At 43.3% G+C, this 24,187-nt stretch overlaps 2 protein-coding genes across 2 annotated transcripts in view; both read right to left on the bottom strand.

The window, feature by feature from the left end:
* Positions 1-5,435, bottom strand: part of LOC146391282 (insulin receptor substrate 1-B) — a 53,399-nt gene extending 47,964 nt beyond the window's left edge. The window contains exon 1 of the mRNA XM_084924151.1: positions 1,159-5,435. Within this exon, the coding sequence (XP_084780277.1) occupies positions 1,159-1,507 (349 nt within the window). The 5' untranslated portion in view covers positions 1,508-5,435. The remainder of the gene's footprint in view (positions 1-1,158) is intronic.
* Positions 5,436-5,552: 117 nt separating this feature from the next.
* agfg2 (ArfGAP with FG repeats 2) lies at positions 5,553-19,967 on the bottom strand. Its single transcript, XM_084924152.1, has 14 exons — positions 19,583-19,967; positions 18,610-18,703; positions 16,409-16,524; positions 15,429-15,573; positions 14,934-15,054; positions 14,738-14,842; positions 14,286-14,318; positions 12,955-13,224; positions 11,260-11,332; positions 11,072-11,115; positions 10,759-10,851; positions 8,714-8,833; positions 6,725-6,795; positions 5,553-6,594 (listed from the first exon to the last, which is right to left on the bottom strand). Exons 1-14 carry the CDS (start codon positions 19,747-19,749, stop codon positions 6,547-6,549), a joined length of 1,500 nt encoding a protein of 499 aa, XP_084780278.1. The 5' UTR covers positions 19,750-19,967; the 3' UTR covers positions 5,553-6,546.
* Between the last annotated feature and the right edge of the window lie 4,220 nt (positions 19,968-24,187).

Raw genomic sequence — 24,187 nt, 5'->3', positions numbered from 1 at the left:
CCCCGTCATAAGCAGCGGCTTACACCTGCAGATATGTGACATTATAAAACTCCTCTGGCTCCAAATAAAAAGTGGACTATCACAAAGATAAAGTTTGTCCTCATTTATTTCTGTGCTCTCCCCCAGCCCCTACATTAATCAGCTGATTTGTGTAACCCAGCAGCAGGTCCTGTGCAAGGAGAAGCACCTTGAACTCTTATCATCCACGATTGCATCATGTGTCCCTGGTTGCCTATCTACTCTCTCAGAGCCAGGAAGGCTGAACAGGTGATCTGGAGTTGCTGTGCTCACCGCTGTAGCTGTAACAGCTGTGTTTACACAGCAGCTGATAGACAAGACTTGAGAAAAACCCACAGGGATTACTGTTTTTTTTCACCCCCCGGGGTACTTGAGGCCATTTGGGACAAACCTACTGCAGCTGGATGGGACACATCAGGGCTGCTCACTCGTTACCCATCAAATCAGAAGATGGATTTCAAAGTTTAATGACTTAGCAGTCGGATATTAATGCACTTCTCTCTCCGACAGGTTTTTGGGGACGTGTTCCTCCTGCTCTGAGATCAATGCCTGATGTAATACAGAGCAGTGTCAGCAGAAAAGCAGAGCAGAGTAAACAAGAGGGCAGGGTGTGTTTGAGCAGTAAACTCGGGACAGGGAGGCCAAACTCGTACTCAGCTGAGGCCTACTCATTGACACCCTCCCCCTCCCGAAAGAAGTGTGCTGGACAACAAGGAACAAACTCCTAGCCTGACACCAGCGTGGTAAGAAGTGCTGGAGGATACAAACCCCACCGCGCGGCTCAGAGACGCACGTTTACGCAAACCACGGTCAGAGGCTTTAAAAGGTGCACACATCAACCGGCCTGAAACGAGCAATGAAAGGACAACTGTGTCGTCTTGACACTGCAGTCTGTGAGGGCTTGGGAATAATCCTTAAACTGTGTAATAAAACACGTCCCGGTCCACAGTGCGCTCCTTTCGCGCTGCTCTGCACGCATTGCCACGTTTCTCCTCTCGTGCAAAGCCCCAAACACACCAGTGTGTGTGTGTATACATACATATATACACACACACACACATATATTTGTGTGGGTGTGTGTGTGTACATGCAGAAAAGCGTGCATGTGTGCGTGTTTGTGTGCAAATGTGCTTCTCTTACTCCTGCACTGCAGCTCCACCATGGCCTGGTACCACTCGTCCTGGTCCGCCTCGTTCTCCGCGGCCACGGCGAGGCTCTCTGCCCGGGTGTACAGCACGATCATATGCTTGTTCTTGGAGTCGGCCCGCTTGTTAATGTTGAAGCAGGTCTCCAGCGCCACCACTTTCTTCGGGACGGGGGCCTTGCCCCGGAATTTCTTCTCGCTTTCGTAGTACTCCAGGCGGGCCGGACCGCGCTCCGAGGCGGCGCGGAGCACGAAGTACCGCCGGTGCATGGACTTGTGCTTGCGGAGGTAGCCGCTCTTCCGCACGTCCTCGTGGCTGTACTGCTCGCCCGCTTGGCTCTCCATGACACCCTCCGATCTCTCTCCTCCTCTATCTCTTTATTTTAAACCCCCACGTGAAAAACCAGCGCGACTTCTTCTCGTTTTCCTCGTCGGTGTTTGTGCGAGTTCAGCGAGCTGATCCAAACATCCCCCGGCTCCTCTCCTCTGCCTCTCTCCCCCACACCGGCGCTGGCATGTGAGAGGAGAGTCAGAGGTCGGTTTGGGGTTGCTGGAACTGCGAGTCCCGGAGCTTAAATCTGAAATCGTGTTTGTTTATGACCGCCGGGTCGCTTCTTTCTCTGGAGGAGGAGGGGGTCGATTTTTGCCCAGCGCACGGAGCAAAACAAGTTCTTTCAGGCGCACACAGAGGAGCACATGCGGCGGAGCTCCCCCTGCTCTCCACTACTACTACTACTACTATTACTACTGCTGCTGCTGTGAGTGTTTCCAAGCGCCGTCCGGTAGGTTTAATCCCAATTACTGCACATCGCAGTGCGCGGAGCCCATCCTGCTGCACGCGGTCTCTGTGCGTGTCCCCCCACCCCTGCCTCGCTCTGCTCTGCTCTGGTTTCTCTGGCGCGGAGCAGCTACCGTGGAGCAGGACTGTCACTCAGCGCTCTGCTGGTACTTTTGATCGCGATGCGTTCAAGGACTTCATCACAGCTCTGATAGCAGAGCTCCACCTCTTCCCCCTCTCACGCACCACCACCAAGCCCCCTAAGTGAGCTAGAGCCCGATTTAAGGACTCTCTCGGGACAGACCAAAGAGCTGTCAAAGGACATTAGGGGCAAGACTGTAGACCTGCAATACCATCAGCGAGAACCTTCAGAATCAGAATACTTTATTAATCCGTGAGGTAACAGTTGCTCCAAGCAGTAAGAAGAATAACTAACTAACCTAAATTAAATAATAAAATATATTACAAAGTTATCAAATATAACCAAATAGTTCTAATAGATAATAATAGAATAGATAGCTCTAATTATTAACATGTATAACACAAATTAATTCTATGGTTGACACTTATCTCAAAATGCATGGTCAAGAAGGCATGTGTACAGCCCCATCTTAAATTTGCCAATGAACATATAAATGATTCAGAGAAGGCCTGGGAGAAGGTGCTGTGGTCAGCTCTTTGGTATCAACTCAACCTGAGATGTTTGGAGGAAGAAAAATGCTGAGTGTGAACCAAAGAACATTCAGGCACGGAGGTGGAAACATTATGGTTTGGGCTGTTTTTCTGCTAAGGGTAGAGGACGACTTCACCACACTGAGGGTCAAATGGACAGACCCGTGTGCTGTAAAATGTTGGATGAGAAAAGAGAACAAAGGAGCAGTTAAAGAAGAAGAACATTAAGTTCATAGAGTAACCAAGCCAGTCGCCACATCTCAGTCCTACAGAAAATCTGTGGAGGAATCTCAACGTTCAAGTTGCCAAGCGTCAGCCACAAAACCAGAAGAACTTAGAGTTTCTGTAAAAAGAGGAGTGGGCCAAAATACTGAGCTCTGTGCAAATCAGGAAATGACTTACTGCTGTGCTTACCAACAAGGGTTTCTCCACCAAGACCTACGTCATGTTTTACTTGGTTTTACTCAGTTGATTAAATAATTATTTCACTCAATGACATGCAGTTTATAACTTTTATGTTAAGTGTTTTTTTGCCCAGTGTAAACAAACTGAAGTAATCTAGGCCTCCTCTGCCCCGGGGGCCTGGTTTTTGTGCTTGGTTGCGTCATGTTTGTGAAACACATTTGTTTTTTAAGAACACACCATGTCAGCACAAAGATAAAAACAAGACGTTGGCTCCAGATCAGATAACATGACCGGTCTAACATGTCGACATTTGACTTAAGCAGCACAATCTTCTTAAAACAGCTGCAGTTTCATCAAGATTGGGGGCCATTAAGTTTTTCCCTTCAATAATACAGTCGCTAATTCTTGTGCAATTAAAGACTTAAGTAGGCTTTAGCCAAACTTGCAGACTTACTGTGTCCTTTGTAAATGGTGCTTCATTTAAGTACAGAGGAAACCAAACTGTAACACACAATAAATATTATAATTCTCTCCAACTGTTCTTATTATCAAGGCTGTTTTATGAATGGACGATTCATTGGCCATTAAGACTTGGAGCTATTTCTTCATGCTGCTCAAAAAATGAAGGAAACACTTAAATTAAACAGTGAAACATTCAAATTGAAAATCTTTACCAATACAGAGGTCATTTACTGAGAACAAAATGATGTAACAACACTCAGCACTTCATGCTCAACTAAAATCACCAACCATCTGAGTGCTGGTTTAAAAAAAAAGTGCAATTTCCGAATCACTATTAAATTATTATTATTTTTGCCAAGAAAAAGAAGGAAAAGTGCAACGACTTATTTGAATGTACACAAATAAATGGAAATAAAGTACACAAAGCAAAAACAGAGTTTGTACTGTTTTAGTGTAACGAACAAAATCTGACCCTGCTTTCAGAAACACAGACCCAAACCATGACAGCAGTGTGTTTACAGATGGCCGTAGACACTCACTGTTGTAGCTCTGTCCTAACCTCCTCTATACTTTCTGACAATGATTTGACCCAAAACTTTCAAAGTTCATTACTTCATAAAACTGGTTGCCACAGATTTTTAGGGGTTTTTTAGTGTGTAATTTGGCACATCTCAGCCTTTTCTCCCAGTTCCCCTTTCTTAAGAATGTCTTCTTGACACTTTAGATCAGGGATGTCAAACTCTTGGAGCAGTGAAGCTCACTGAAAGAAGTTTAACTGCACTCTTCATCCCTAAGATGTCTTAGTTCTAGTATTAGTACATCTCAGTTTTTCTCCATAACAGCAAACGCTTACTCAAAAAAAAAAAAAAAAAAAAAAAAGTGACAGAAAAAGTCATTTTAAAAGTTGCAGTAGTTCTGTCCAGCGATTTTAAAACAGAGAGATTTTGTCAAATCACAGAAGTTTTTCTAGTTTACTACTACTGTTGACTCTTCATAAAAAAACAAAACTAAAAAAACCCCAGGAAGGTTTCTGTCATGTAATTGTTTATTACGTTGGTGTAATTTAAATAGTCACGGGGGAGATCTTTATCAGCGGGAAAAACTGTGAAACTTGTTAAAGTACAGTTAAAGTCCAAAAGCTATGTCCTCCTTCACATTTTTCAGTGATGTATAGTGGGCCCCACTGTAGTCTCTAGCGGGCCAATTATGGTCCCTGGGCCTTATGTTTGACACCCCTCCCTTGGTCCCCCTGTTACAACTGACTTAACATTTCCATGTTATTATACGACTTACAAATTGATTAAGTGATGTTTTGTTTTTTCCTGTTTCTCCATTCAGTTTTTGTGTGTTCCTATAAACAAAATGTTAACGCCTTCATGCGCACTCAACTAACAATCAATATCTCCCACAGCACCTGAAGGCAGCATCCCTTCCAAAGCTAGGATTTCAGTCTTGGCGCTTCCACGAGTCCGTCCTTAAAAATCCCCCTTTCTGCTGAAATGTGAACACACTGACGCATGTTTGCAGCACTGTGCATTCAGAACAGAGAGGGGGGGGCATACTGATTAACACTGCAGAAGGTCGCGTGACTGTAAAGAAAATCAAGGGTCACAGTAACCTCATAAATCCTTAGGGAACACAGTGATTTATATTCCTGCTACTGAGTCCCGATTAAGCTGATATAATTCGATAAATGGACCATTTTCACTCGCCATTTCTACCCACTCTCGTCTGCCTCTGCGTGCAGTCACCCCCCCCCCAAAAAAAGGAATGTAGCAGAGCTTACTTAGTGGGCATGATGTAGATTTGGATTCACACTGGATTTAATATTCCAATAAATATTGCAAAGGGGTCCCATTGTAGTCATTCTAGCGGCTCTAAAGGGCTTCTATATTTGTGCTGCACGCTTATGCAGTATGTATGTAGTTATGCAACATGCATCCAAAAGTAACCTTGCGCATGAGGTCAGAGAAGAAAACTGGATGCCTCACGCCCCCTGCTGTTTGAAATGCTCCACACAGCCGCATGTGCGTGTCAGAGCCACGCTTGTCACAAAAATACCACCACACACTGTTTTAAGAAGCAACAAACTGATTTTATGAACATGAATACTTGTAGTTACAAATACGCTCTTACATGAATCTCTTCTTTTATTTTTGGCAAAATAAGAGAATTAAACTTCATGTCAACCAAAGGGGAAAAAAAAGCAGAATAAAGGTTTTGGTCCGGTACATGAAGCGATGAAGATCTTTATACACATTTAAGTTACTCTGAAGTTGCTTTTACATTCAGTAGCTCCTTTTTAGCCCTCTAAGCGCATGCAGCCTGAGAGTGGAAAACGTAGCTCATCCTTTGCAAGGAAACCTGACAACAACAAAAACAAAAAAAAGAAGAAGAAAAGAAAGAAAAAACAGCAACAATGACGAATGCAAACACGCACCCGCGCTCACACCCCACAGAGACAAGCCCGTCTTATCCTCGGACACCGATTCACATGCATCAGGATTCTGTTAAGGCTGTTAAAACCATCTGTGGATGCTCGTGATGCAGGGTCAGAGTCTCAGCTGGCTTCTCCGAGACTCAAAAGTACTTACTCATGGGCCGAGGGATTTTTTTTTTTATATCTCTCTCTCTTTTTTTTACACTTCTAAGCAGGAGATGAAAGCAAATAGCAGCAGCAACACGTGTGTGTGTAATATAGGTGAGTGCATCTCAGCAAAAAAGAAAAGTCGTAGCGGCGTCGTGACTCCCACAGAGCCCTGAGGTGGCGTCTACTGGCACACAAACACCTTTTGACGTACGTCACGTGGCACAAACACAGCAGGCCGACACTCTTGCACATACAGACAGGGATTTTGTGAACTGCATTCGCGCATTTTTGTTTGTTTTTCTGTTTTTCCTCTCCACAAACACGTAAACAAAGACAGATAGGGGAGGGAGGGCGGCGTGGATGCGCGACCCTCCCCTGAGGGGGTGGGGGGGTGAAAATACTCCAGAGGCATTGAAATGGCAGCAGCTCCTCCTTCAGTTCCCAGAGAGAGAGGGAAAGGGTGGGGAAACAGGGGGGTCAGATGAAAGGATTTTTTGACGTCCCCCGACTGGGGTAAACATTCCCCTGCAAAGACAAGAGAGGCAGGGTGAGAACAGCAGCCCGGGCTTACTTAGTATGCTATCGCAATTCACTGAAAACTGGCGAGAACTACCAATTAGCGCCCCCAGAGTGCACTTCGTGGAGGGATACTCACCGTGAAAGGGTTCACCGACATGGGCCGAGGGACTTTGGACTGAGAGTCAGACGTGGGGAAGGAGGCAAAACCTGCAACACACACACACACACACACACACACACACACACACACACACACACACACACACACACACACACACACACACACACACACACACACACACACACACACACACACACACACACAGAGATATACATGATACAGGAAAATGGTGTGGCATGAAACCAGAAACCTGCAGCTCTAAACTGGGTGGGTCATTTTGGTATTCCTGGACTGCTGCTAGTGGACGCCACAGTGCGTCTCAGGAAAGACGAGCAGTCCCCGCTGCAGTGGGAGCTTTCCATTTGGGCCTCGTTTTATGACCAACATATGGATTAAAGTATGGTTCCCCCCTTCCCCCCCCAATTTTCACTTGAAGCCTGATATAGCACCAAATCACAACAACAATGCTTTATATTGTAAGGTCCTATATATAATAAGGACAGGTGTCAAACATCAAGCTGTAATTCGTACATTTTGGCGTGGCTGCATCTGTGATCTGCACTGGTGTAAAGAGAAGCTTGTGCATGCATTTACTATGTTTTCAGCAGGTATGGTGATGTGTGAATGCGCACACAGGCGGAGATATGGAAACAGAGTCATGTCTCTTTTAAACTCAATCTAAAAGTCCAGTTAAGTTTCATTTTTATGTGCTGTACGGTAAAGGTAGACGCCACCATCCAAAATCTACAAAACTGTGAGATCGTCATGTTCAGGCCTGTGACGCAGGCCCACAGACACATGTGGAAGAACGACAACACGGCTCGCTTTTACATCAGGACATGGTTCGTTGAATCTCTCGCGCTATTAGGAGATATCATGATCAAGCTGCTGTGAGTTGGCTGCGTGATACAACTGTGATCAGAAGGCATTATAACCTTCTTTTCTTTTTGAGGACTGGTTGCACGTGAGGAGGAGATGTATTAAAATAAATCACATCAATAATTGTAAATGTCTGGGTCTCTTTTCTCAGTGTGGCCCTTAACTTGATGCTCGCGCTTCAGGAGGTAATAAAGTAATATGGTTTGTATTCTCATAAAAACCAACTACCACAGCACCTTATCTTCTTCTACCTCCCATCTCTGTCGTCCCTTGTTAAGCCCACCACCTGCTCATCCTCATCCATGTCATCTCCCAGTACACCCAGCATCTCTTCGTTTCCTACCCAGCACGACTCTGAGCATCTATAGCTCAGTTAACTGGGCAGACGAAGTGCTTAAATGGGCAGGGTGGCACCAGGAAGACCACCAAGGGTAAACCGAATATTAGAAGTCATAGATCAGGTGAAGGAGGAACTACAGGACGTCTCTGTGTGGTCTCTGCACTGTGGTCGACCTCACAACTATTACAGCTACTTAGAATCTAACTGACTTTATAAAGAGGAAAGAGATTGTTTGGCATTTTGACATGACTTTTGATTAAAACTGTGATTTAAATTTTTTTTAATTATCAATCTCTGATGACTCAATGTGATTTGATGAGTATAAAAAAACCTTTTTACATTTTTGGGGCCCAGGGGGACTAGTATGCAGTGTAGTAATTAAGTTAGGTCTTCCTAATTTGGAAAAAACATTTTATTTTCTACAACTTTAATGTAATCAATTGTGTAATCTTTTCATTTACACAATTGATGCATAAAAATAAGATATTTTGTTAAATGTCCTTTTAAATGATTAGAAGATATTAGTTTTTAGCAATATAAAACAGATAAGTAGCGAATCCTTAATAGAGCAACAAAATCCAACAAATACATGTTTTTGTTTTGTTTTTACTAAATAATGACCAGACTTTTCATTTTTGGTCTATTTTGAGTTATTAAAAGAAGACTATGTAAATAAAGATATTAATAATAATTAAAAACTTGACTTATAATCCAAGAAAACAAACAAACAAACAAACAAAAAAAAACATCACGCAGGAGGACAAATAAGAGGCAACAAATCTCACCATTTGCTTCCTGATTGGTGGCTGACTCATGAGGAAATGCATTCTGGGTAGCAGCCGCTGGGAAAGCGCCGGACGGAGGAAAAACCGAGGTGGGCGAGGTGACAAACGCACTGGAGTCACCTGGAGAAGCGAAACACCCACACATGCGGCGAAATTAGACACAGATCATTAATCCATGCAGAACACATCTGTCAGCTGCTCTCAGACTGACAGTATAAGACTGTTTCCCCGTGTCTGTACCTTACACAGAGAGCCTACAGGAAACATAAAGCAGTAATGAGCCCTGCGACCAGTCAAGAGTATAACTGCATACATGAATACATGATACTGTTGAATAATTGAGGTGGAGCCGATGGAAAGCCCAGAGCTGCGAGGGTCTAAAGCTGAAAGGAAACAAACGCCAGGTTGTTTATTTGCATCATGAAACATCACAGCATCGCTGAGCATTCGTTTATCCACGTTGTGGTTAATGCACCAGAGAAGCTTAACTGAGATTTCAGCTCCACGCCGAGCCTTTCCTCTTACATATCTGCCTTTGTTGGGTGAAGTCAGTGACCCGAGTAAAAAGTAACGTTGCTAGCATGAAGCCTCAGTGGCTGTGAAAGCAGGTAGCTGTGTGCGAGCTTGTGTAATCAACCGTTTAGTGTGTACACAACATACACTTCAGCGTAGCAGCTCTGCGCGTCATTTTCACTGCCCTATAGGAAAAGAAATAAAGGCCCAGCTCACACAGCTGATCTGGAGACTAAATGTTACCCGTTAATGGGCCAAGCAGAGGGAAAACACAGGAGCGTTTTTAACTTTTATATAAGCACAAAAGTTACATTCAGACTCTGTAAGCAGGAACTAAATGCTTGAAATATGTAACCTATACACAGAGCAGAGGGATCAGTGTTTTATAACAGGCTGTGATTTGAATTTCCTGTTTTTAAGTTTAGGCATTCACATGTCATTTAAGTCACGTAGAGTCAAGCTAAAAGGCAATAGTTTGAACACAAGTGTAGGTGCGCTGCCTCCTGACAAATCCATAGGACAGCCTGAGAGAGGAAATAAATATATCAGGAAAAATGTGATTGAGGAGAATATCTACAGTTCAAGATGAACATGTCTGCATGCTTAATTTGGCATGGTTGTTGACAGCAGACTGGTTGGTCTGAGTATTTCAGAAACTGCTGATCTACTGTGATCTTCACACACAACCATCTGTAGGGTTTATAGAGAATAGTCTGAAAAAGAGGAAATATCCAGTGAGCAGCCGTTCTCAGACTGCTACGAGCTAATAGGAAGGCAACAATAAGTCAAATTACCCAGTCGTTAAAAGGGAGGTATGCAGAAGCGCATCCACTCCAAACTTGAAGCAGATGAGCTACAGCAGCAGAAGACAACACCGCATGTCACTGCTATCAGAACAGAAGACACAATTCCCGTGGGCTCATTAAAATTAGATAACAGAAGATGAGAAAAAATGTTGCCTGGTCTGATGAGTATTGATAACTGCTGCAGATGGCAGAGATGGAGTCAGAATTTGGTATAAATAACATCAAAGCATGAATCAAACCTGCCTTGTATCAATGGCTCAGGCTGCTGGTGGTGTAATGGTGTGCGGGATGTTTTCTGGGCACACTTTTAGTGTTTTAGTACCAACTGAGCATCATTTAAATACCACAGCCAGCCTGATTGTTGTTGCTGACCATGTCCATCCCTTTATGACCACAGTGTACACATCTTCATATAACACATCATGTCACAAAGCTCAAAAATTGGTTTCTTAAACATAGCGATGAGTTCACTGCACTCCAATGGCCTCCACATTCAACAGGTGGAACAAGAGATTCACATCATGGATGTGCTGTGCGATGACATCAAAGAACAAGGAACTAAAGCGGCTCTGAAGGTAAAAAGGGTTTCAACCTTATATATATTTTTTAATGTGTGATTATTTCTTTGCCTCCACCACAGCGGTGGTTATCTAACCAGCTCAAGCTGCTCTAACATCTTAAAAAGTTGCAGCAGGAAGTTTCAGAAAGAGTGAGCATGGGGCTTACCTCCTGAGGCGTTACTGAAGGGGTTACTGGGGGAGAGGGCGACGGGCTGCTGGGAAGCGGAGCTGGAGCTGGAGCTGAATGGGTTGGGGAAATCTGAGACACACGGGTTGGGGGTTGGGGGGAGAGAGACAGGGAGATAATTCAGCGTTCTGCCCGGGGGTTAACGGGTTACATTCCTGCCTATTCAAGGCAACACTGCTCTGATTTTCACAGTCTAATCTGGAGTGCTGTACTGTTTTTGAAGAGGAGGGAACTGAATGTAAATAGTGCAGGTTAACAGCAGCAATCGATGCAGTTCGCGCTCGGCACCTACTTGCAAAACTTTGGGAGCTGGAGACGGTATCGACACCAGGGGAGCTGGGGAGAAGTGGAAGAAAAGGGGGGGGGGGAGAAGGAGGATCGATCAGAATTTGACCTTTAAACAGCTCCACAAGCAGAAACGTTAAAAATCTGCCATGTTTAACAAAAGCTGATTTGACAAGGCTGCTTTTTTCCCTCTACCTGGCAGGAGTTGAGCTGGATGAGAGCCTGCTGCCGAAGATGGCGCTGTACTGCGGTGGGCCGCCAGGTGGAGCTGCAAACAAGCATTTCCACAGGCATCACAACACAACCAAACACAACGTCAGGCCCAACATGAGCCCCGGTTTACGAGCTCGAGCAGTGCTATGATCTTGAAATGTGAGCAAAAACCTTTAAAACAGTCCAAACTGCTGATCCCGCGCATGCAAGTCATCACAGAACAAAAGAATTACAAACGCCCTGAATAAAATATCATCTTCATGTTCAGCTTGATATGAATCAAAAGTGAGCCGAGGCAGAAAATCAATAACCTCCCTACTCTGCCAAGCAGGGGAGGCAGCGATGACGCTGGAAAGCAGCAGAGCTTAGCAGGCCTCTCACACGAATCCTGTGCATTAAAGCAGCCGGCTTAGTTATAACGCAAACACAGCTGATTTCAAAACCTATCAACAAGGTCCTTTGAATCACGCTGTGCACGATCTGGAGCAAACACAATGAGCATAATTCAGCTGCTAAAAGCCTTGGCATTTGGAGTAAGGATGTTATGCAACCAAGCTGAGCTGGCCGCGACAATCTGCACACGCGAAGCCCTCAAATCAAACTATCTATCTGTTACACAGTGCTGGAAGATGTGCTTGGGTCTTTATTGAAGCCAGAGTGCTACTGAAACAATGGGGGAAAAGTAATCAGGTCAAGCTGAAGCAAGGTTTAATTATTCTCTGTTCAGGCAGGGAGTTTAGTCCCTCCTCCTGATTAGTCAGAGAGGTTGTGAGAGGATTAATGGGACTGGAAAAAAAGAAAGTTCTTCAGTTTATAAATTTGGATTAGTTTTCTTGAGTTAATTGGGTTTTTTTTTTTTTTAAATCTGTGTTTGATAGGACAGTGAAGATTTTTGAGTGGGGGCCTGGAGGACCAGCACTTTTTGGTAAAACTCAATCCACAATCAAGTGGAGAGACCTCCGGGTCGAAAATATGAAGCCAATGGTGCAGTTCCTCTAATGGCCACTCGAGGCTCCAAACCCGATTCAATCCATTAAAATCCCCAACTTTGGTACAGAAACCTTTTCAGTTTCTACGGCCAATCCCCCTCCCCCCACTATTACACAGGGTGGGAAGTTTTGTTTTATCATACCCTGCCCACAAACAAATTAAGGTTACTCGTCATCAAGGGGTGAGGTCACTTTGAGTAAAAACTGGACGTAGGCTAGCCAACAGTAACTCTCAAACATGTTTGTGGTTTTGGTCCCTTTAGAGCATTTATGTATTTGATCCAAATACACCTTCCTGTGTAGTCAACTGCACTCACATCCCTTACAGGAAGTGTGTGCACCAGTTTCGGTGAGTCATATTCTAATATTTATTACTTGGTGTCACTTAAGACTAATTTGCACATCCTGTCTCCGTGTGTGAAACGCTTGCTAGTCTCATGTTAGAACTTAACACTCCAGCTTCCTGTCTCTGTATGGTCACCTGTGGTTGCAATAAAACAAGGCAAAGCTAAAGTTAAGATTTAAAAAAAAAACAAAACAGGAACAGCTATCGTCGTCTTTTATATACAGTCTATGTGAACACCTTACATAAATTCAAAAAGCTGTGAAATAAATGCAACTGTGCAAAAGCCTTTGAACTACACTGATACAAAAAGTATTAAAGCTTCGACTGATAAAAACATCGTACCTGTGACCGATGTTGTTTCAGAGAAGACGCTGTCCAGCTGTGACACGGCAGCGTACCTATCCTGGGCTCTGCCGCTGCTGACCGGCGGTGTCGTCTGACCTATGCCAACAGGCTGCTGTTGCTGCTGTTGAGGCTGCTGCTGCTGCTGCGGCTGGGACAGAGACTGAGGCAGAGGCTGTTGGGGATGGTTCAGACCTCCAAAGTCCACGCTCAGAGACTTGGGGAAGGCCCTGAAGGGGCCCGTAGCCCCCGAGGCCGACACTGTCCGACCTGAGAGAGAGATCGCAGATTAGTATGTACTAACAGGTAGATGTTTAAAATGTGATTGTTTGAACCTGAAGCATCAAATTCAAATAACATACAATAATTCGCAAGTAACTCTCACATAACACAGCCCATTCACTACGTATAGAAGCAAATTATCTCACGCCATGTAAAGATCCTCATGCTATGAGGTGTAGAAATAGCAGCATTAGCTTAGACTGTACTAAATAAAGCACACACACTCATCGTGTTTAGGGATTAAAAAAAAAAAAACCACAGGAAAGCAGCAAGCCAGAAACTTCTTAAATGCAATTGTTAGAAGTTAACAAAGACAGGAAATGATGTTTAACATCAGTGTTTGTAGCAAAATATCAGAGTCTGGATCAGCCAGTTAGCTATGAGCATGGGATCAGAAGTTAAAATCCAACATGGTCTCCATGAAGACACAAACACCAGAGCAGAATGGACCTGATGCAGCTTATCTGCTGGTATCTGCATGTTTTTCCGTCTTTGAGAGCATACCTGAACTCCCTAGCATACTTGTTGGGGGTGTTAAATGTGTATGGCGCGATTACAGCTGTGCCCTACATAGTTCTGAAGTGCTTCAACGCCAACGTGGTGCGAAATATCAGCGGCCCTCTGCTGACGGGGGCAGCAGCAGCAGCTCCGGCCTAAAAATAGCCCCACTTTAAACTTGTTCTTTTTCCTCTGAGGGAGGGAACAGTGTGTGTGTGTGGGTGTGTGCGTGTGTGTCCTTGACACTCCTAGGCTTCAGATCTGGGCTTTGAAGTGGGAAACCTGAGTGATGAAGAAAAACATTGACCCCAATTGCAGTATGTGACACTGGCCAGCCACGACTCGCTGGCTAAATGAATACAGAGTGCTGCGTCGCCTCTCCCCTCAGGCCGCTCTAAAACAAACTCCAACTCACATGCATGTGATGCTCGCTAAGCACCGGCGCGGCCATCTATTATAAATGATACAGCATTGGAAGAGCTTATTGATTTCAGCATTCACACGAGCGCACACGCACACACTCAAAAGCATCGGCCGGAGATGCATCTTACCTAAAGTGAAATGGTTTTTGAACGAGCTACTGGCTACGTGGTTGGAGAAGAGAGGAAGAAGACAGGGGAGAAAAGAGGAGGGGAGATAAGGAGAAACAAGTGAGTGCCACTGGCGTCGCATGAATCTGCCACTCGCAGGCTCTGATGAGCGGAGAGCGACATCAGTGAGAATCAGCGAAAATATTCAATGATCTTTACACCGTGAACGATGCACTGCCAAATGTTCTTGCTAGAGGCGTCAGGAATAGAACAGAGAAAGCACAGTGTCTATTTTTTAACCAGGAATCTTTCCTAAGATCACATAAGAGGAGGAACTAGCTTCCCAAATACAACAAACACTGTGGCACTTTACTACACAGCTGGTAGGAGACACATTAGTAGTAAACTTGTGAAAGCCTTCATAAGTTTACTACTAACAGTGGCACAAAGCATCCAGTGGGCGGAGGGCACACCTGAAGGCCGTGGAAGGGCGGGGAATGAGGGACCGTGGTTCTGACCTCCCAGTGTTGACGACAAAGAGCCTGGTCGCTGTCTTTCTATCCCACACAGGGTGGGATCTGCGTTGGAAAGAAACAAAAGATGCATTAAAAACAATTTTAAAAGAAGAGATAAGCACATGACGATGCCACAAACAAATCTTCCTCTCACCTTTCAGAGGGGGGTCTCTAAAGCTTTGGGAGCGCGACGGCCGAGCCGTGAACGCGTCTGTCCGCATGTCGGCGGGAGAGATGGCGGGGGCTCGATCCCAAGACGGCAGCTGGGACTGAGACTGGAGGATAAGAGATCGAAGGAGACAGAAGAGAAGCCGATGGAGGGTAGAAAGAGAGACACAAAGCCAGAGGAAGTGAGTCTCTTTCATCCTTTCTCAATAATTCATAAGCAGAGGCTTTGAAGCCGAGGCTACCTGGCCCTCCGACTGTCCGAACCATCAGTCTTTGTCTCTGTGCCGCGGCGAATTCAGGTCATTTCTTCACTTTCTATCCTTTTTTCGATACCCTTTGAAAATCTCATCTACTTTCCCTTCCTCTTTTTATTTATTTATTTAAAACCACACACGCACACCACCCTCGTCTTCTCACTTTCACTCCCCTCACTTTACCTCCACCCGTTTCACAGACAACTACCACACCTTTAGCCTCTTACCAGTGGTCTCGTGGCTCTGGCATTTGGAGGCATATTATGGGATAGCCCCTGGCTCGCTAAGGGACCATGAGAAGGGGGCATAGCCTGAACCCCTGGACTCCAAGGACCCTCCATATCTCTCCGGTTCTTACTTTTGGAAAAATGCCTGCAAAACACAAATGATGCAGTGTAACTAACCAGTCTCATTAGCAACACAATTAAAGCTTGACATCTGGTCATTTATTTACTAAACAAGAAGATTGAGAGCATTCTCTAAGCTTGAAAATAAGCAGCTATTAGCCTTCAGCTAATTTTTCTGAGCAAATATCTCTTATTCAAACATGGAAAGCCTAACTTTAACACAACCCTAATTAGCTATTGTTTTCATTTTACTTTGTGTTCCCTTTTAACCTCTCAAAATGACTCTTTTTACAGTTACACATCTTTATTGCACAAGCAGAACAGCCAAATGCTAGCAGCTCTGTAACACAATAAAAACTGAGCTAAATGCTAACGTCAGCATGCTATCATGCTCAAAATAATAATTCTGATTAATTTTCTTTTTATAGCCATTTTTACATATGTACAATACTGAAAGGGTTTTATTTTTACTCATATTACCCTTTAACAGCAGGAAGTACAGCACCTACATTCTGCTAATTAGCAAGTTTGCTACTTTAGTTTGAAATATTAGCATGCTAACATTTGCTGTTTTTATCTTAAACTGCTCTATTTTAAACAGACTAACATATGGTGCTAATTAAAAAATATTGTAAATAATAAACATTCTTACTGTAAAAGGTTTTATTTTATTATTTTAAAGGCTTTTAACTATTAACATGCAAACTTGAACATTTGCTGGGCTTTTTTAAACCGAATTTTCTACATAAAAATTGATTTAAACTAAATAAATGAACTGAATAAAAATTAAGATGCTTTTCTCTGCTTCCATCAGCATATATTATAATTTGGTTATATGCAGGCGGAGGCCAAGCTCTCACCATTTTTTCTTCTCATATTTATCTTGAAGGAACTCTTTGAACTTCTGTGAGTCCTTCATGTCGGAGCAGCCGTCATTCTTTGGGTCAAACACGCACAGCCACGTCCTTCTGCCCACCTAAAGACACACATTTCCAAGAAGTCACATTAAAACCACGCTGCTTGGGACCGATCCATCAAAAACAAAAACAAAAAGAGGGTTAGTGAGTTTCCGATTCCCTGAGTAGAAAATGAGAGCAATCCCTGGTTTTTGTTGGACATTTAATCTCAGAGAGTCTCTCAGATATACACACAGATTTTCTCATCAGTGACTCATCTCCGGTGCAAGAGTGCAGCAAATATTACTGGCAGCGAATCATGACTGACCGGATCACTCTTCAGAGGATGATGAGAAAGGAAAAGCTGGACGATGCACACCTATGCCTCTCTGCACATTACACTTGACCCCGGCCAACAACAAGCTAATAAAAACCGATAAGCACTTGTGCTGATAGCCTCAAACTCTTTACCACTTACTGGTATATGCTCAGCAGAGAGAGCTGCCTGAACCAGTGGCTCCCAAAGTGGATGCTGTGAGGAGGGGGGGGGGCTTATGCAATCCAATCACATTTCAGCACCAAAATGAGGTTTAATTAACTTGGTAATTAAGTTTTCAAACTACAGAAATAAACAATAATTACCATAATAATCTAAGTTGAAGTAACACAATTGTAGCTCAACCAGCTGGACTGATTGGTATTATATTAATATGGAAGTTGGAAAATATATCAAAACTTCATTTTGATGACGTGAGGGTTTTATTTCTTTTTATATCGAATTTCTAGGTTTTTCTGGACCAAGACAAACCGATTTGAAGCCTTCATTTAAACTCTAGAAGATAATGTCAGGCTTTGTTAAATAATAAGTAATAAGAGATATCACTCAGTACTGACAAAAATAGCTAAGCTGCATAAAATGAATCCTAAAATAGCCTGCTGATCTGCACCACTGGTCAATTTTCCAGGTTTCTACAAAGAAAACAGAGCGATATCATTAATACTTCCAGTGTTTCAATAAAATGCACTGCTGCTAATGATGCGCTATTGCCAGAATTGTTACATGAGAGTAGAAACATTTAAAAATTTAAAAGGATTTCAAGAGCTGGACAAGGTATTTGTCCAGCTCTTGAATCACAAAGTTAAAATCATAAAGTTATAAAAAAAGAATGTTTAGTTCCAACACACTCCTCATGTGCAGGTCAGATAAAGGGGGAAGTGCTTTTTATATGTTATTATAAAAAGGCTGTACAGGTACGGCCCACTTTTGGCTCTAACTGTAGCCCATTAACTCAAATAAGTTCAACACTCTTGGCATAAACAAACACTGAGTAAACGGCAAGTTCACCTCTGTACCGTCCTCTGCCTCAGCTCCAACCGTTATCAGTTACAATCCTGCAAACGGCCGCGTTTTAACGTAGCTGCGGGTCCCCACGGACGTGCAGAAAACAGCATTTTCTTGTGACGCACCACGGATATGAAGCACTTTCCAGAAACATATAATTTCAAGTATTCTCATATTAATTGTTTAGTTTATAAAAAAAAACATCACACAGAACGTTTGGTAAGAGACACGGTTGTTTTTCTTTTCATTTACATAAATATTTGGATGTTTTATTTGGCTGGGTCTCTGTTGTGAAAGGGTTCTGATGTCACCAAACCCTGCTAGTTAAATAAAGGTAAATAAAGGAAGAGATTTTGATAGGGTGCTTTTGTTTGACTTTTGGTTAAAATGGGGTCTGTTCAGAGTTTAAACCCTGGTTTTAAAAAACACACACACAGAAAGGAAATAGATCGTGGTTTTGTGGGACATAAAGTGCCCCATCCTTTTGTTTCTTGGCACAGTATGAGGTTGGCACTAGTATCCCCCCCCCTCCCTCCTCCTCGTCCAAAAAAAAAAAAAGCACTGCCACAAAGACTGGTTGGACTGGTAGTCTCAAGGGGCGTTTCACATTCCATATCAGAACCACAAACAGACAGTTTTAACCTTGAATTTGGACCAAAGAAGAGGGAAAAAAGGAAATGGTAGCTGATGTCCTCGGACGACTCCGCAGTGTCAACAACAGGAAGAAATCACATTCAGCTGCACATCTTTCTTTTTTTTCCTCGAATTTTTCTAAAGTAAAGCAAACACGATGCATCGGGCCCCCAGCTGGGACTTCACTCACCTCATTGCCATGGTTTTGGAGGAATTCTACTTCCTGTTGGGAGAAAGTTGTCATGGAGATGGACTTGACTCTGTGGGGAGGGTTGAGGCCTCTCCTGGGACACAGAGGAGAGACAGATGAGTCAAATAAAGGAGAGAAATGGGAAGATTTGCAGTCAGCCCTCACCTCTAAAGACAGCAAAAAGGGGATGGAGCAGGTGGGAAAGGAAATATATCTGACACGTGACCGTGAATCAAAGGACAGATTTGTTGTGGAGAAGACAACATACACACACACACACACACACACACACATACACGCACACAATCGTGACAGAGAGAGACACATGTCTTCCAGAAGCTCCTATTTTCTTCATGCTGGGGACATAAAGTGGGACACTGTTGTACATGTGCAAGATTGCGCAATGACGCACACTGAGTGCCGAAACCGTCTTCCTGAAGAGGAGTGCCGGGGACTAGGCTGAACATGCAAAACAAAGTGTGACAGCACACAGGCGCACACACACTCTCTCTCTCACTCACTCACACACGCCCACATTGAAAAGGAGCCTAGAGAAAGAGAGAGAGAGAGAGAAGAGAGAGAGAGGTGGTGTCAAACCTGCACCATGACGAAATGAAACGTAACTCAGAGCTGGAAAATGACCAGCTAGCGGTCTGTCGGTTATCAAGCTGTTGGGAGACACGCACGAGAGAAAGAGAGGGAGAGAGACAGAGAGAGGTAGACACTGCGTAAATTAATGTGTGCACACATCCTCGGCTGTTGCATAGCACCAACAACCCCTGTTAACGTCAGGAGAGGGGAACCAAATGATACACATTTGTCCGTGGCTGGGTGGTGCACGGTGTAATCTAAGGCCTGGCACTTTTACTCTATCAGTATCTGGCTGCCCCTCACACTGATGCTAAATGTGCAGTAAATAAACCCCCACACACCCCTCCCCACCCCCGGATGGGGCGGCGGGGTTTGCACTCACAGCATTCCGGAGCACGACGTGCAGACGAAGCTGCCCACGGTGATGTCGGTGTAAGTCACCCCGGGCTGGTTGCACTCGAAGCAGTGTTTGTTTACTCCAGACTGGGCCAGCTCCCGGACCTTGCGGGCGCAGATCTCTTGGTTGTCCCGGTGCTTACGGTTCGACATTTTTTTTTAAATTATTCTGGTCGCCGCCTGTCACGCAGGCTTCCCCCCTCCCCGGTTAACACTCCGCGGTCCTCCTCCCGGATCCCCTCCGTTTACTCCAAGGAGCACCTCACGCCCGCATTATGGAAACGCTTTTATGCGGCTTCACCCCAAACGCAAGGCTGCACAGACTAGAGGCGCGTCAAGCCGTGAGCGACCCACCTGCAGCATAGCGGAAGCAGCTCGGGTTACCTTTCAAAATAAAAGCGATTGACAAGGGACTCTCGAGAGCGACTGTGACGTTTTTACTTTTTGGTTGCCTGTTTCTTTAAAAAATTCGTTCCAGCATAACCACTTGGTTATCTCATCAACTGTTTTGTAGGTCAAGGTATTTTCCAGTTATTCTGTGGGTCACAGTGAATCAGCTGTATTACTCTTAGCCTGCCATAAAGACGCTGAGAAATAAAAATCATTAAAGTGTTATAAGGATCGTGTGATATATTCAAAGTTTCCTTTCAAGCCTGATCTTACTTTTAAAGGTAACACCTGTTTATTGGTTTGGAAAATAGCAGCTGGGTCATTCCTTATGAAATCAGTCAAATATGAAAAAAGTGACTCAGAGCAGATCTTTCATATGCTATAAATGGTTTTACACACATGGTAATGTTTTCCTGAGAACCGGGGGGAAAAAAAGTATGTTTCAGTTTATCTTATTTTGTCCACTACAGAGAACCTAATGAATAGGCTCGATCTCAGGAGGATATGACCTACTTTCTATGGTTTCTCCAGCGAATCAACAGAAAATAAAACATCCAGCATATCAATCATGGCTTCTGTTAGTCTACAGGGATTCAATTGGTACAGATTTACTATTGAGACTATGATATATCCCATATCATACTAATTCTGTCTCACTTGGAGATGGGTTAAATTAGATTTGCAGTTTTTAACAGAGCTTAAAAGTACCAAATGTTGACCATGTATGAAGGCCTGTAATTAGAGAACATTACAGAAAATCATGTGATGCATCAATATGATCATCTGTATTTACACCTTGACGATGAACTATCCACATTGGCCTAAATGCTTTCATTTTGTTTAACCTAATCTCATGAAAAATGCTTTTACCTGAGATTCTTGTGTAGCTATGAGAAGGGCCTGGCAAAAAAATAGATAATTAAACATTACTACAACTTCTACAACTTGGTGGCGACTGCAGTTTTGCCTTTTATTTAAGTTGGTTATATCTTATTTGTATTTTATCAACTAATATACACATACATTTTTACTTTATTATAAATAGCCACTCCAACAAAGAGTGTGCTCCTAGCACGCTTTCTTTTCAGGAGTGTCGTTTCGCGCTTTACTTTGAAAATCCTGCCGGATGTGACCCTGTTTATTCTGACTGGTTTGGCTCTTGGAGAGATGCTGAGGGGATCTCCTGTCAAAGACAAACAAGAACCTGTCGAGTCGCCAAGTTTACTTCGCACAAAACGGTTTTATTTCTCCTTCCGAAGCGACCGTCTGTCGCTACGTGCCGTCTGTGCCGCGCTATCAGTGTGCGCCATTTACGCACACGTCCCCGTTTACTGGCGCAGGACTTGCACTTTGCTTCTGCTGCCCGCTCTGGAAGGGGGGCAGGATGTTTTTAAGGGCTTAGATACGTAAAGTTGAGACGCTAAAATTACTATTTAATCCTTTATAGTTGTCAGTTGTGTAAAACACATGCGGTTTTCTGTCCCCGTCTTTATACGTGTCACACACACACAGACACACACACACACACACACACATATATATACATTTTTGGCATGGGACTTTTGGTGAAGGGCCTACTTTGAAACGTTAAGGCTGGTACACTTCTGAAATCACTTCACTGTTTATTTTGATGAAGCAACTTGGCAACAGCATACCTAACTACGCCCTTTCCGTGTCGCCTGAGAAAATACATGTGAGAATCACATCATTTCCCACTGAAACAGGAACAGTCTGGACACCGAAGGCGTCACTCTGCTGTGATCTTCCGACACCCAGACTTTTAGGGAATAAGGGAAAAAGAACAGTGATGTGAAAGCAAGGGAAGAAAGAAAAACATCAGTACAGTTATGTTGTTGTCTGCTGAGATAGCCTGCAATGATTGTTTCTGATCAGCAGGGGGAGCCACACACAGGATCAGATAGATAAATAGAATATTTTTGTGCATTTGGACACGGTGGTATGATGGAGGTAGACAGAAGAGCCCTCTGAGCCGCTGTAATTACACCTCCACGCAAAGTAGTCAACCACAGGCTTTATACTGTCTGACTACAAACCTGACTACACAAGTTTGTGGGAATGATAACGAAGCCAAGATTGCTTATTTAATGTTGGCCAATAGTTTGTTGTGCCGGTTTGTGAAAGGTATGGAAGCCCAACTCTGCCAGGACAAAAATGTAAAAAGTTATACTTTTTATGTTTTTGCATTGTAACTTGAACGTGTTGGATAATAAGCGATAATGATTTACTCTTTATTTTCTACTATCATTCTAACATAGAAAGCCTCAGTCAGCTGTCCAGTACTTACTCGTGTTTTTTTGAGTTAGCCATTCTTTTGAAGTACTATCGAGATCTTTAGTGAGTAGGTTGCATGTTTTTTTATTTAAGCAGGGATTGTACAAGTCCGATAACGTCCACTTGGGTACCAGTGAGGTAAAGCTCATCATCAGATGGTCCATGTGTACATCCACATACCTGCCTGATTTTTGGGATTGTGCAGACTTATCCAAGGAGAATTTACATGACAATGTAACAACTGTCCCTGCAACCAGGCGGCAGACTTTATAAAGTATAACAGGAACAGTCATTAGTTGTCTAACTGTCCACAGCTGAGTATAACCGAGTCTTTAGTTGCCTCCTTTTGACCCAGGAAGTCACGGATTTTCTTTACATTTCATGATGTTGAGCTGAAAAACTAACAATTTTCACCTTGGAAGTCTGACATTTCACATATTTTAACTTCTGTTTTTACTTTTATCATGTTAATTGCATTGTATTTAGATTTTTGTTGCTGTAATCCTTATATTCTATCATATTCTGAATGATATCTCAATTTTTATTTTGTATCACAACAGTTTTTCCACCTTTTCTGGGTTGCACTGTTTTGTACTGTATGTCATATGTTGTATGACAACTGAGAGACAAGTGTACTGTATGCCTGAGCAGAGTCAGCCAGAGGTATCACTGGGTCCTAAGCAGAATTTGATTTTGGACGCCCAGCTAAACCCACGTCTAACACCCATCTCAGCACCGCCAATATTAGCTTTATTTTGTCCATGCTTGATTGTTTGAACATTGTTATTCTGAGACTTACTAGTGTAATAAAACAGAATTAATACAGTGAGTTAGTACTATGATGACATGGTCCAGGAATTTAGAAGGGGGGATAAAGAGGAAGGAATTTTCCCTTTACGTTTAAAAATAAATAAATTATATTATTAATATTGATTTTTTTTTTTTTTTTTTCAAAAACATGTTGTTGGCAAAGTCAGCGAGCAACTGAGTGAAGGCTGGCGTGGGCTATAGCTTTGTATCACATTATGTGCATGCAGTCAGTGGTGATTCGAGTGTGTTGCAGCCTTATACACATATACACAGCGAGGTCCCTGCAGGCATCATTCATAACCACTGTGTTTGGCTCAGTCACGTAACATCACATGGACACAGTAGGCTGCTCTGCTAGCTAAGAAAACTAACATGAATACTAAAGTAAATAGTAGAAATAATTTAACGACAGTGACATTTTTGTTATTTAAGTTTTTGTCCTCTACAGTTCATTTCACATGAATTATTTAGTGTTATATTCAGTTGTTATTATCTGCTGACTTTTTTCTCACTCCTCTTGCTCTTGTTCTTCTTTCTTTTTTCATTCCCAGAAGGTTAACGCCTCGTTTTTGTTGAGTGCTGTTCATTGTTGTCATTAGGCTTGTTTAAACAGAATCAAACTATTTGCCACTTATCACTCGGCTATACTCAGTTACAGCTGGCGATGGCGGAGTAGTCATTCCTGTTATACTTCTTTGAAGTTCGGGCACATGTGTAGTGCATTGTAATGTAAAATCTCTGCTGACAAGTGCACGTGCTGTGACCATGCTCACCTTGTCTGTCATTGCAAACTTTGCACATTCACTCTGCTGTAGTTTGAACTTTGTCAGCACATGAGCAACCCCTGCAATAAGGGCACCAGGTTAGCAGCTAACCTGGTGCCCTTATTGTTATAATGATATTTCTCCTGCTTCCCTATGAATAATGAATATCTCTGTTTGATTTGGATCTGTCACTAGGGTGAAACAATATTCCTAGCAAAACGTTATCAGTTTTATTTTTGGCCTTACGTCGGTGTTGTGGTATAGCAACTAGTGGACTACATTTCTAACCTAATATTTCCTGTAGTTACACACTATCGGCTGTGGGTGCAGGGTAA

Source organism: Perissodus microlepis, chromosome 3 (genome assembly GCF_051167445.1).
Source record: "Perissodus microlepis isolate ML-2025 ecotype Zambia chromosome 3, ASM5116744v1, whole genome shotgun sequence".
Taxonomy (NCBI): domain Eukaryota; kingdom Metazoa; phylum Chordata; class Actinopteri; order Cichliformes; family Cichlidae; genus Perissodus; species Perissodus microlepis.
This window is presented reverse-complemented; position numbering and strand designations above follow the sequence as displayed.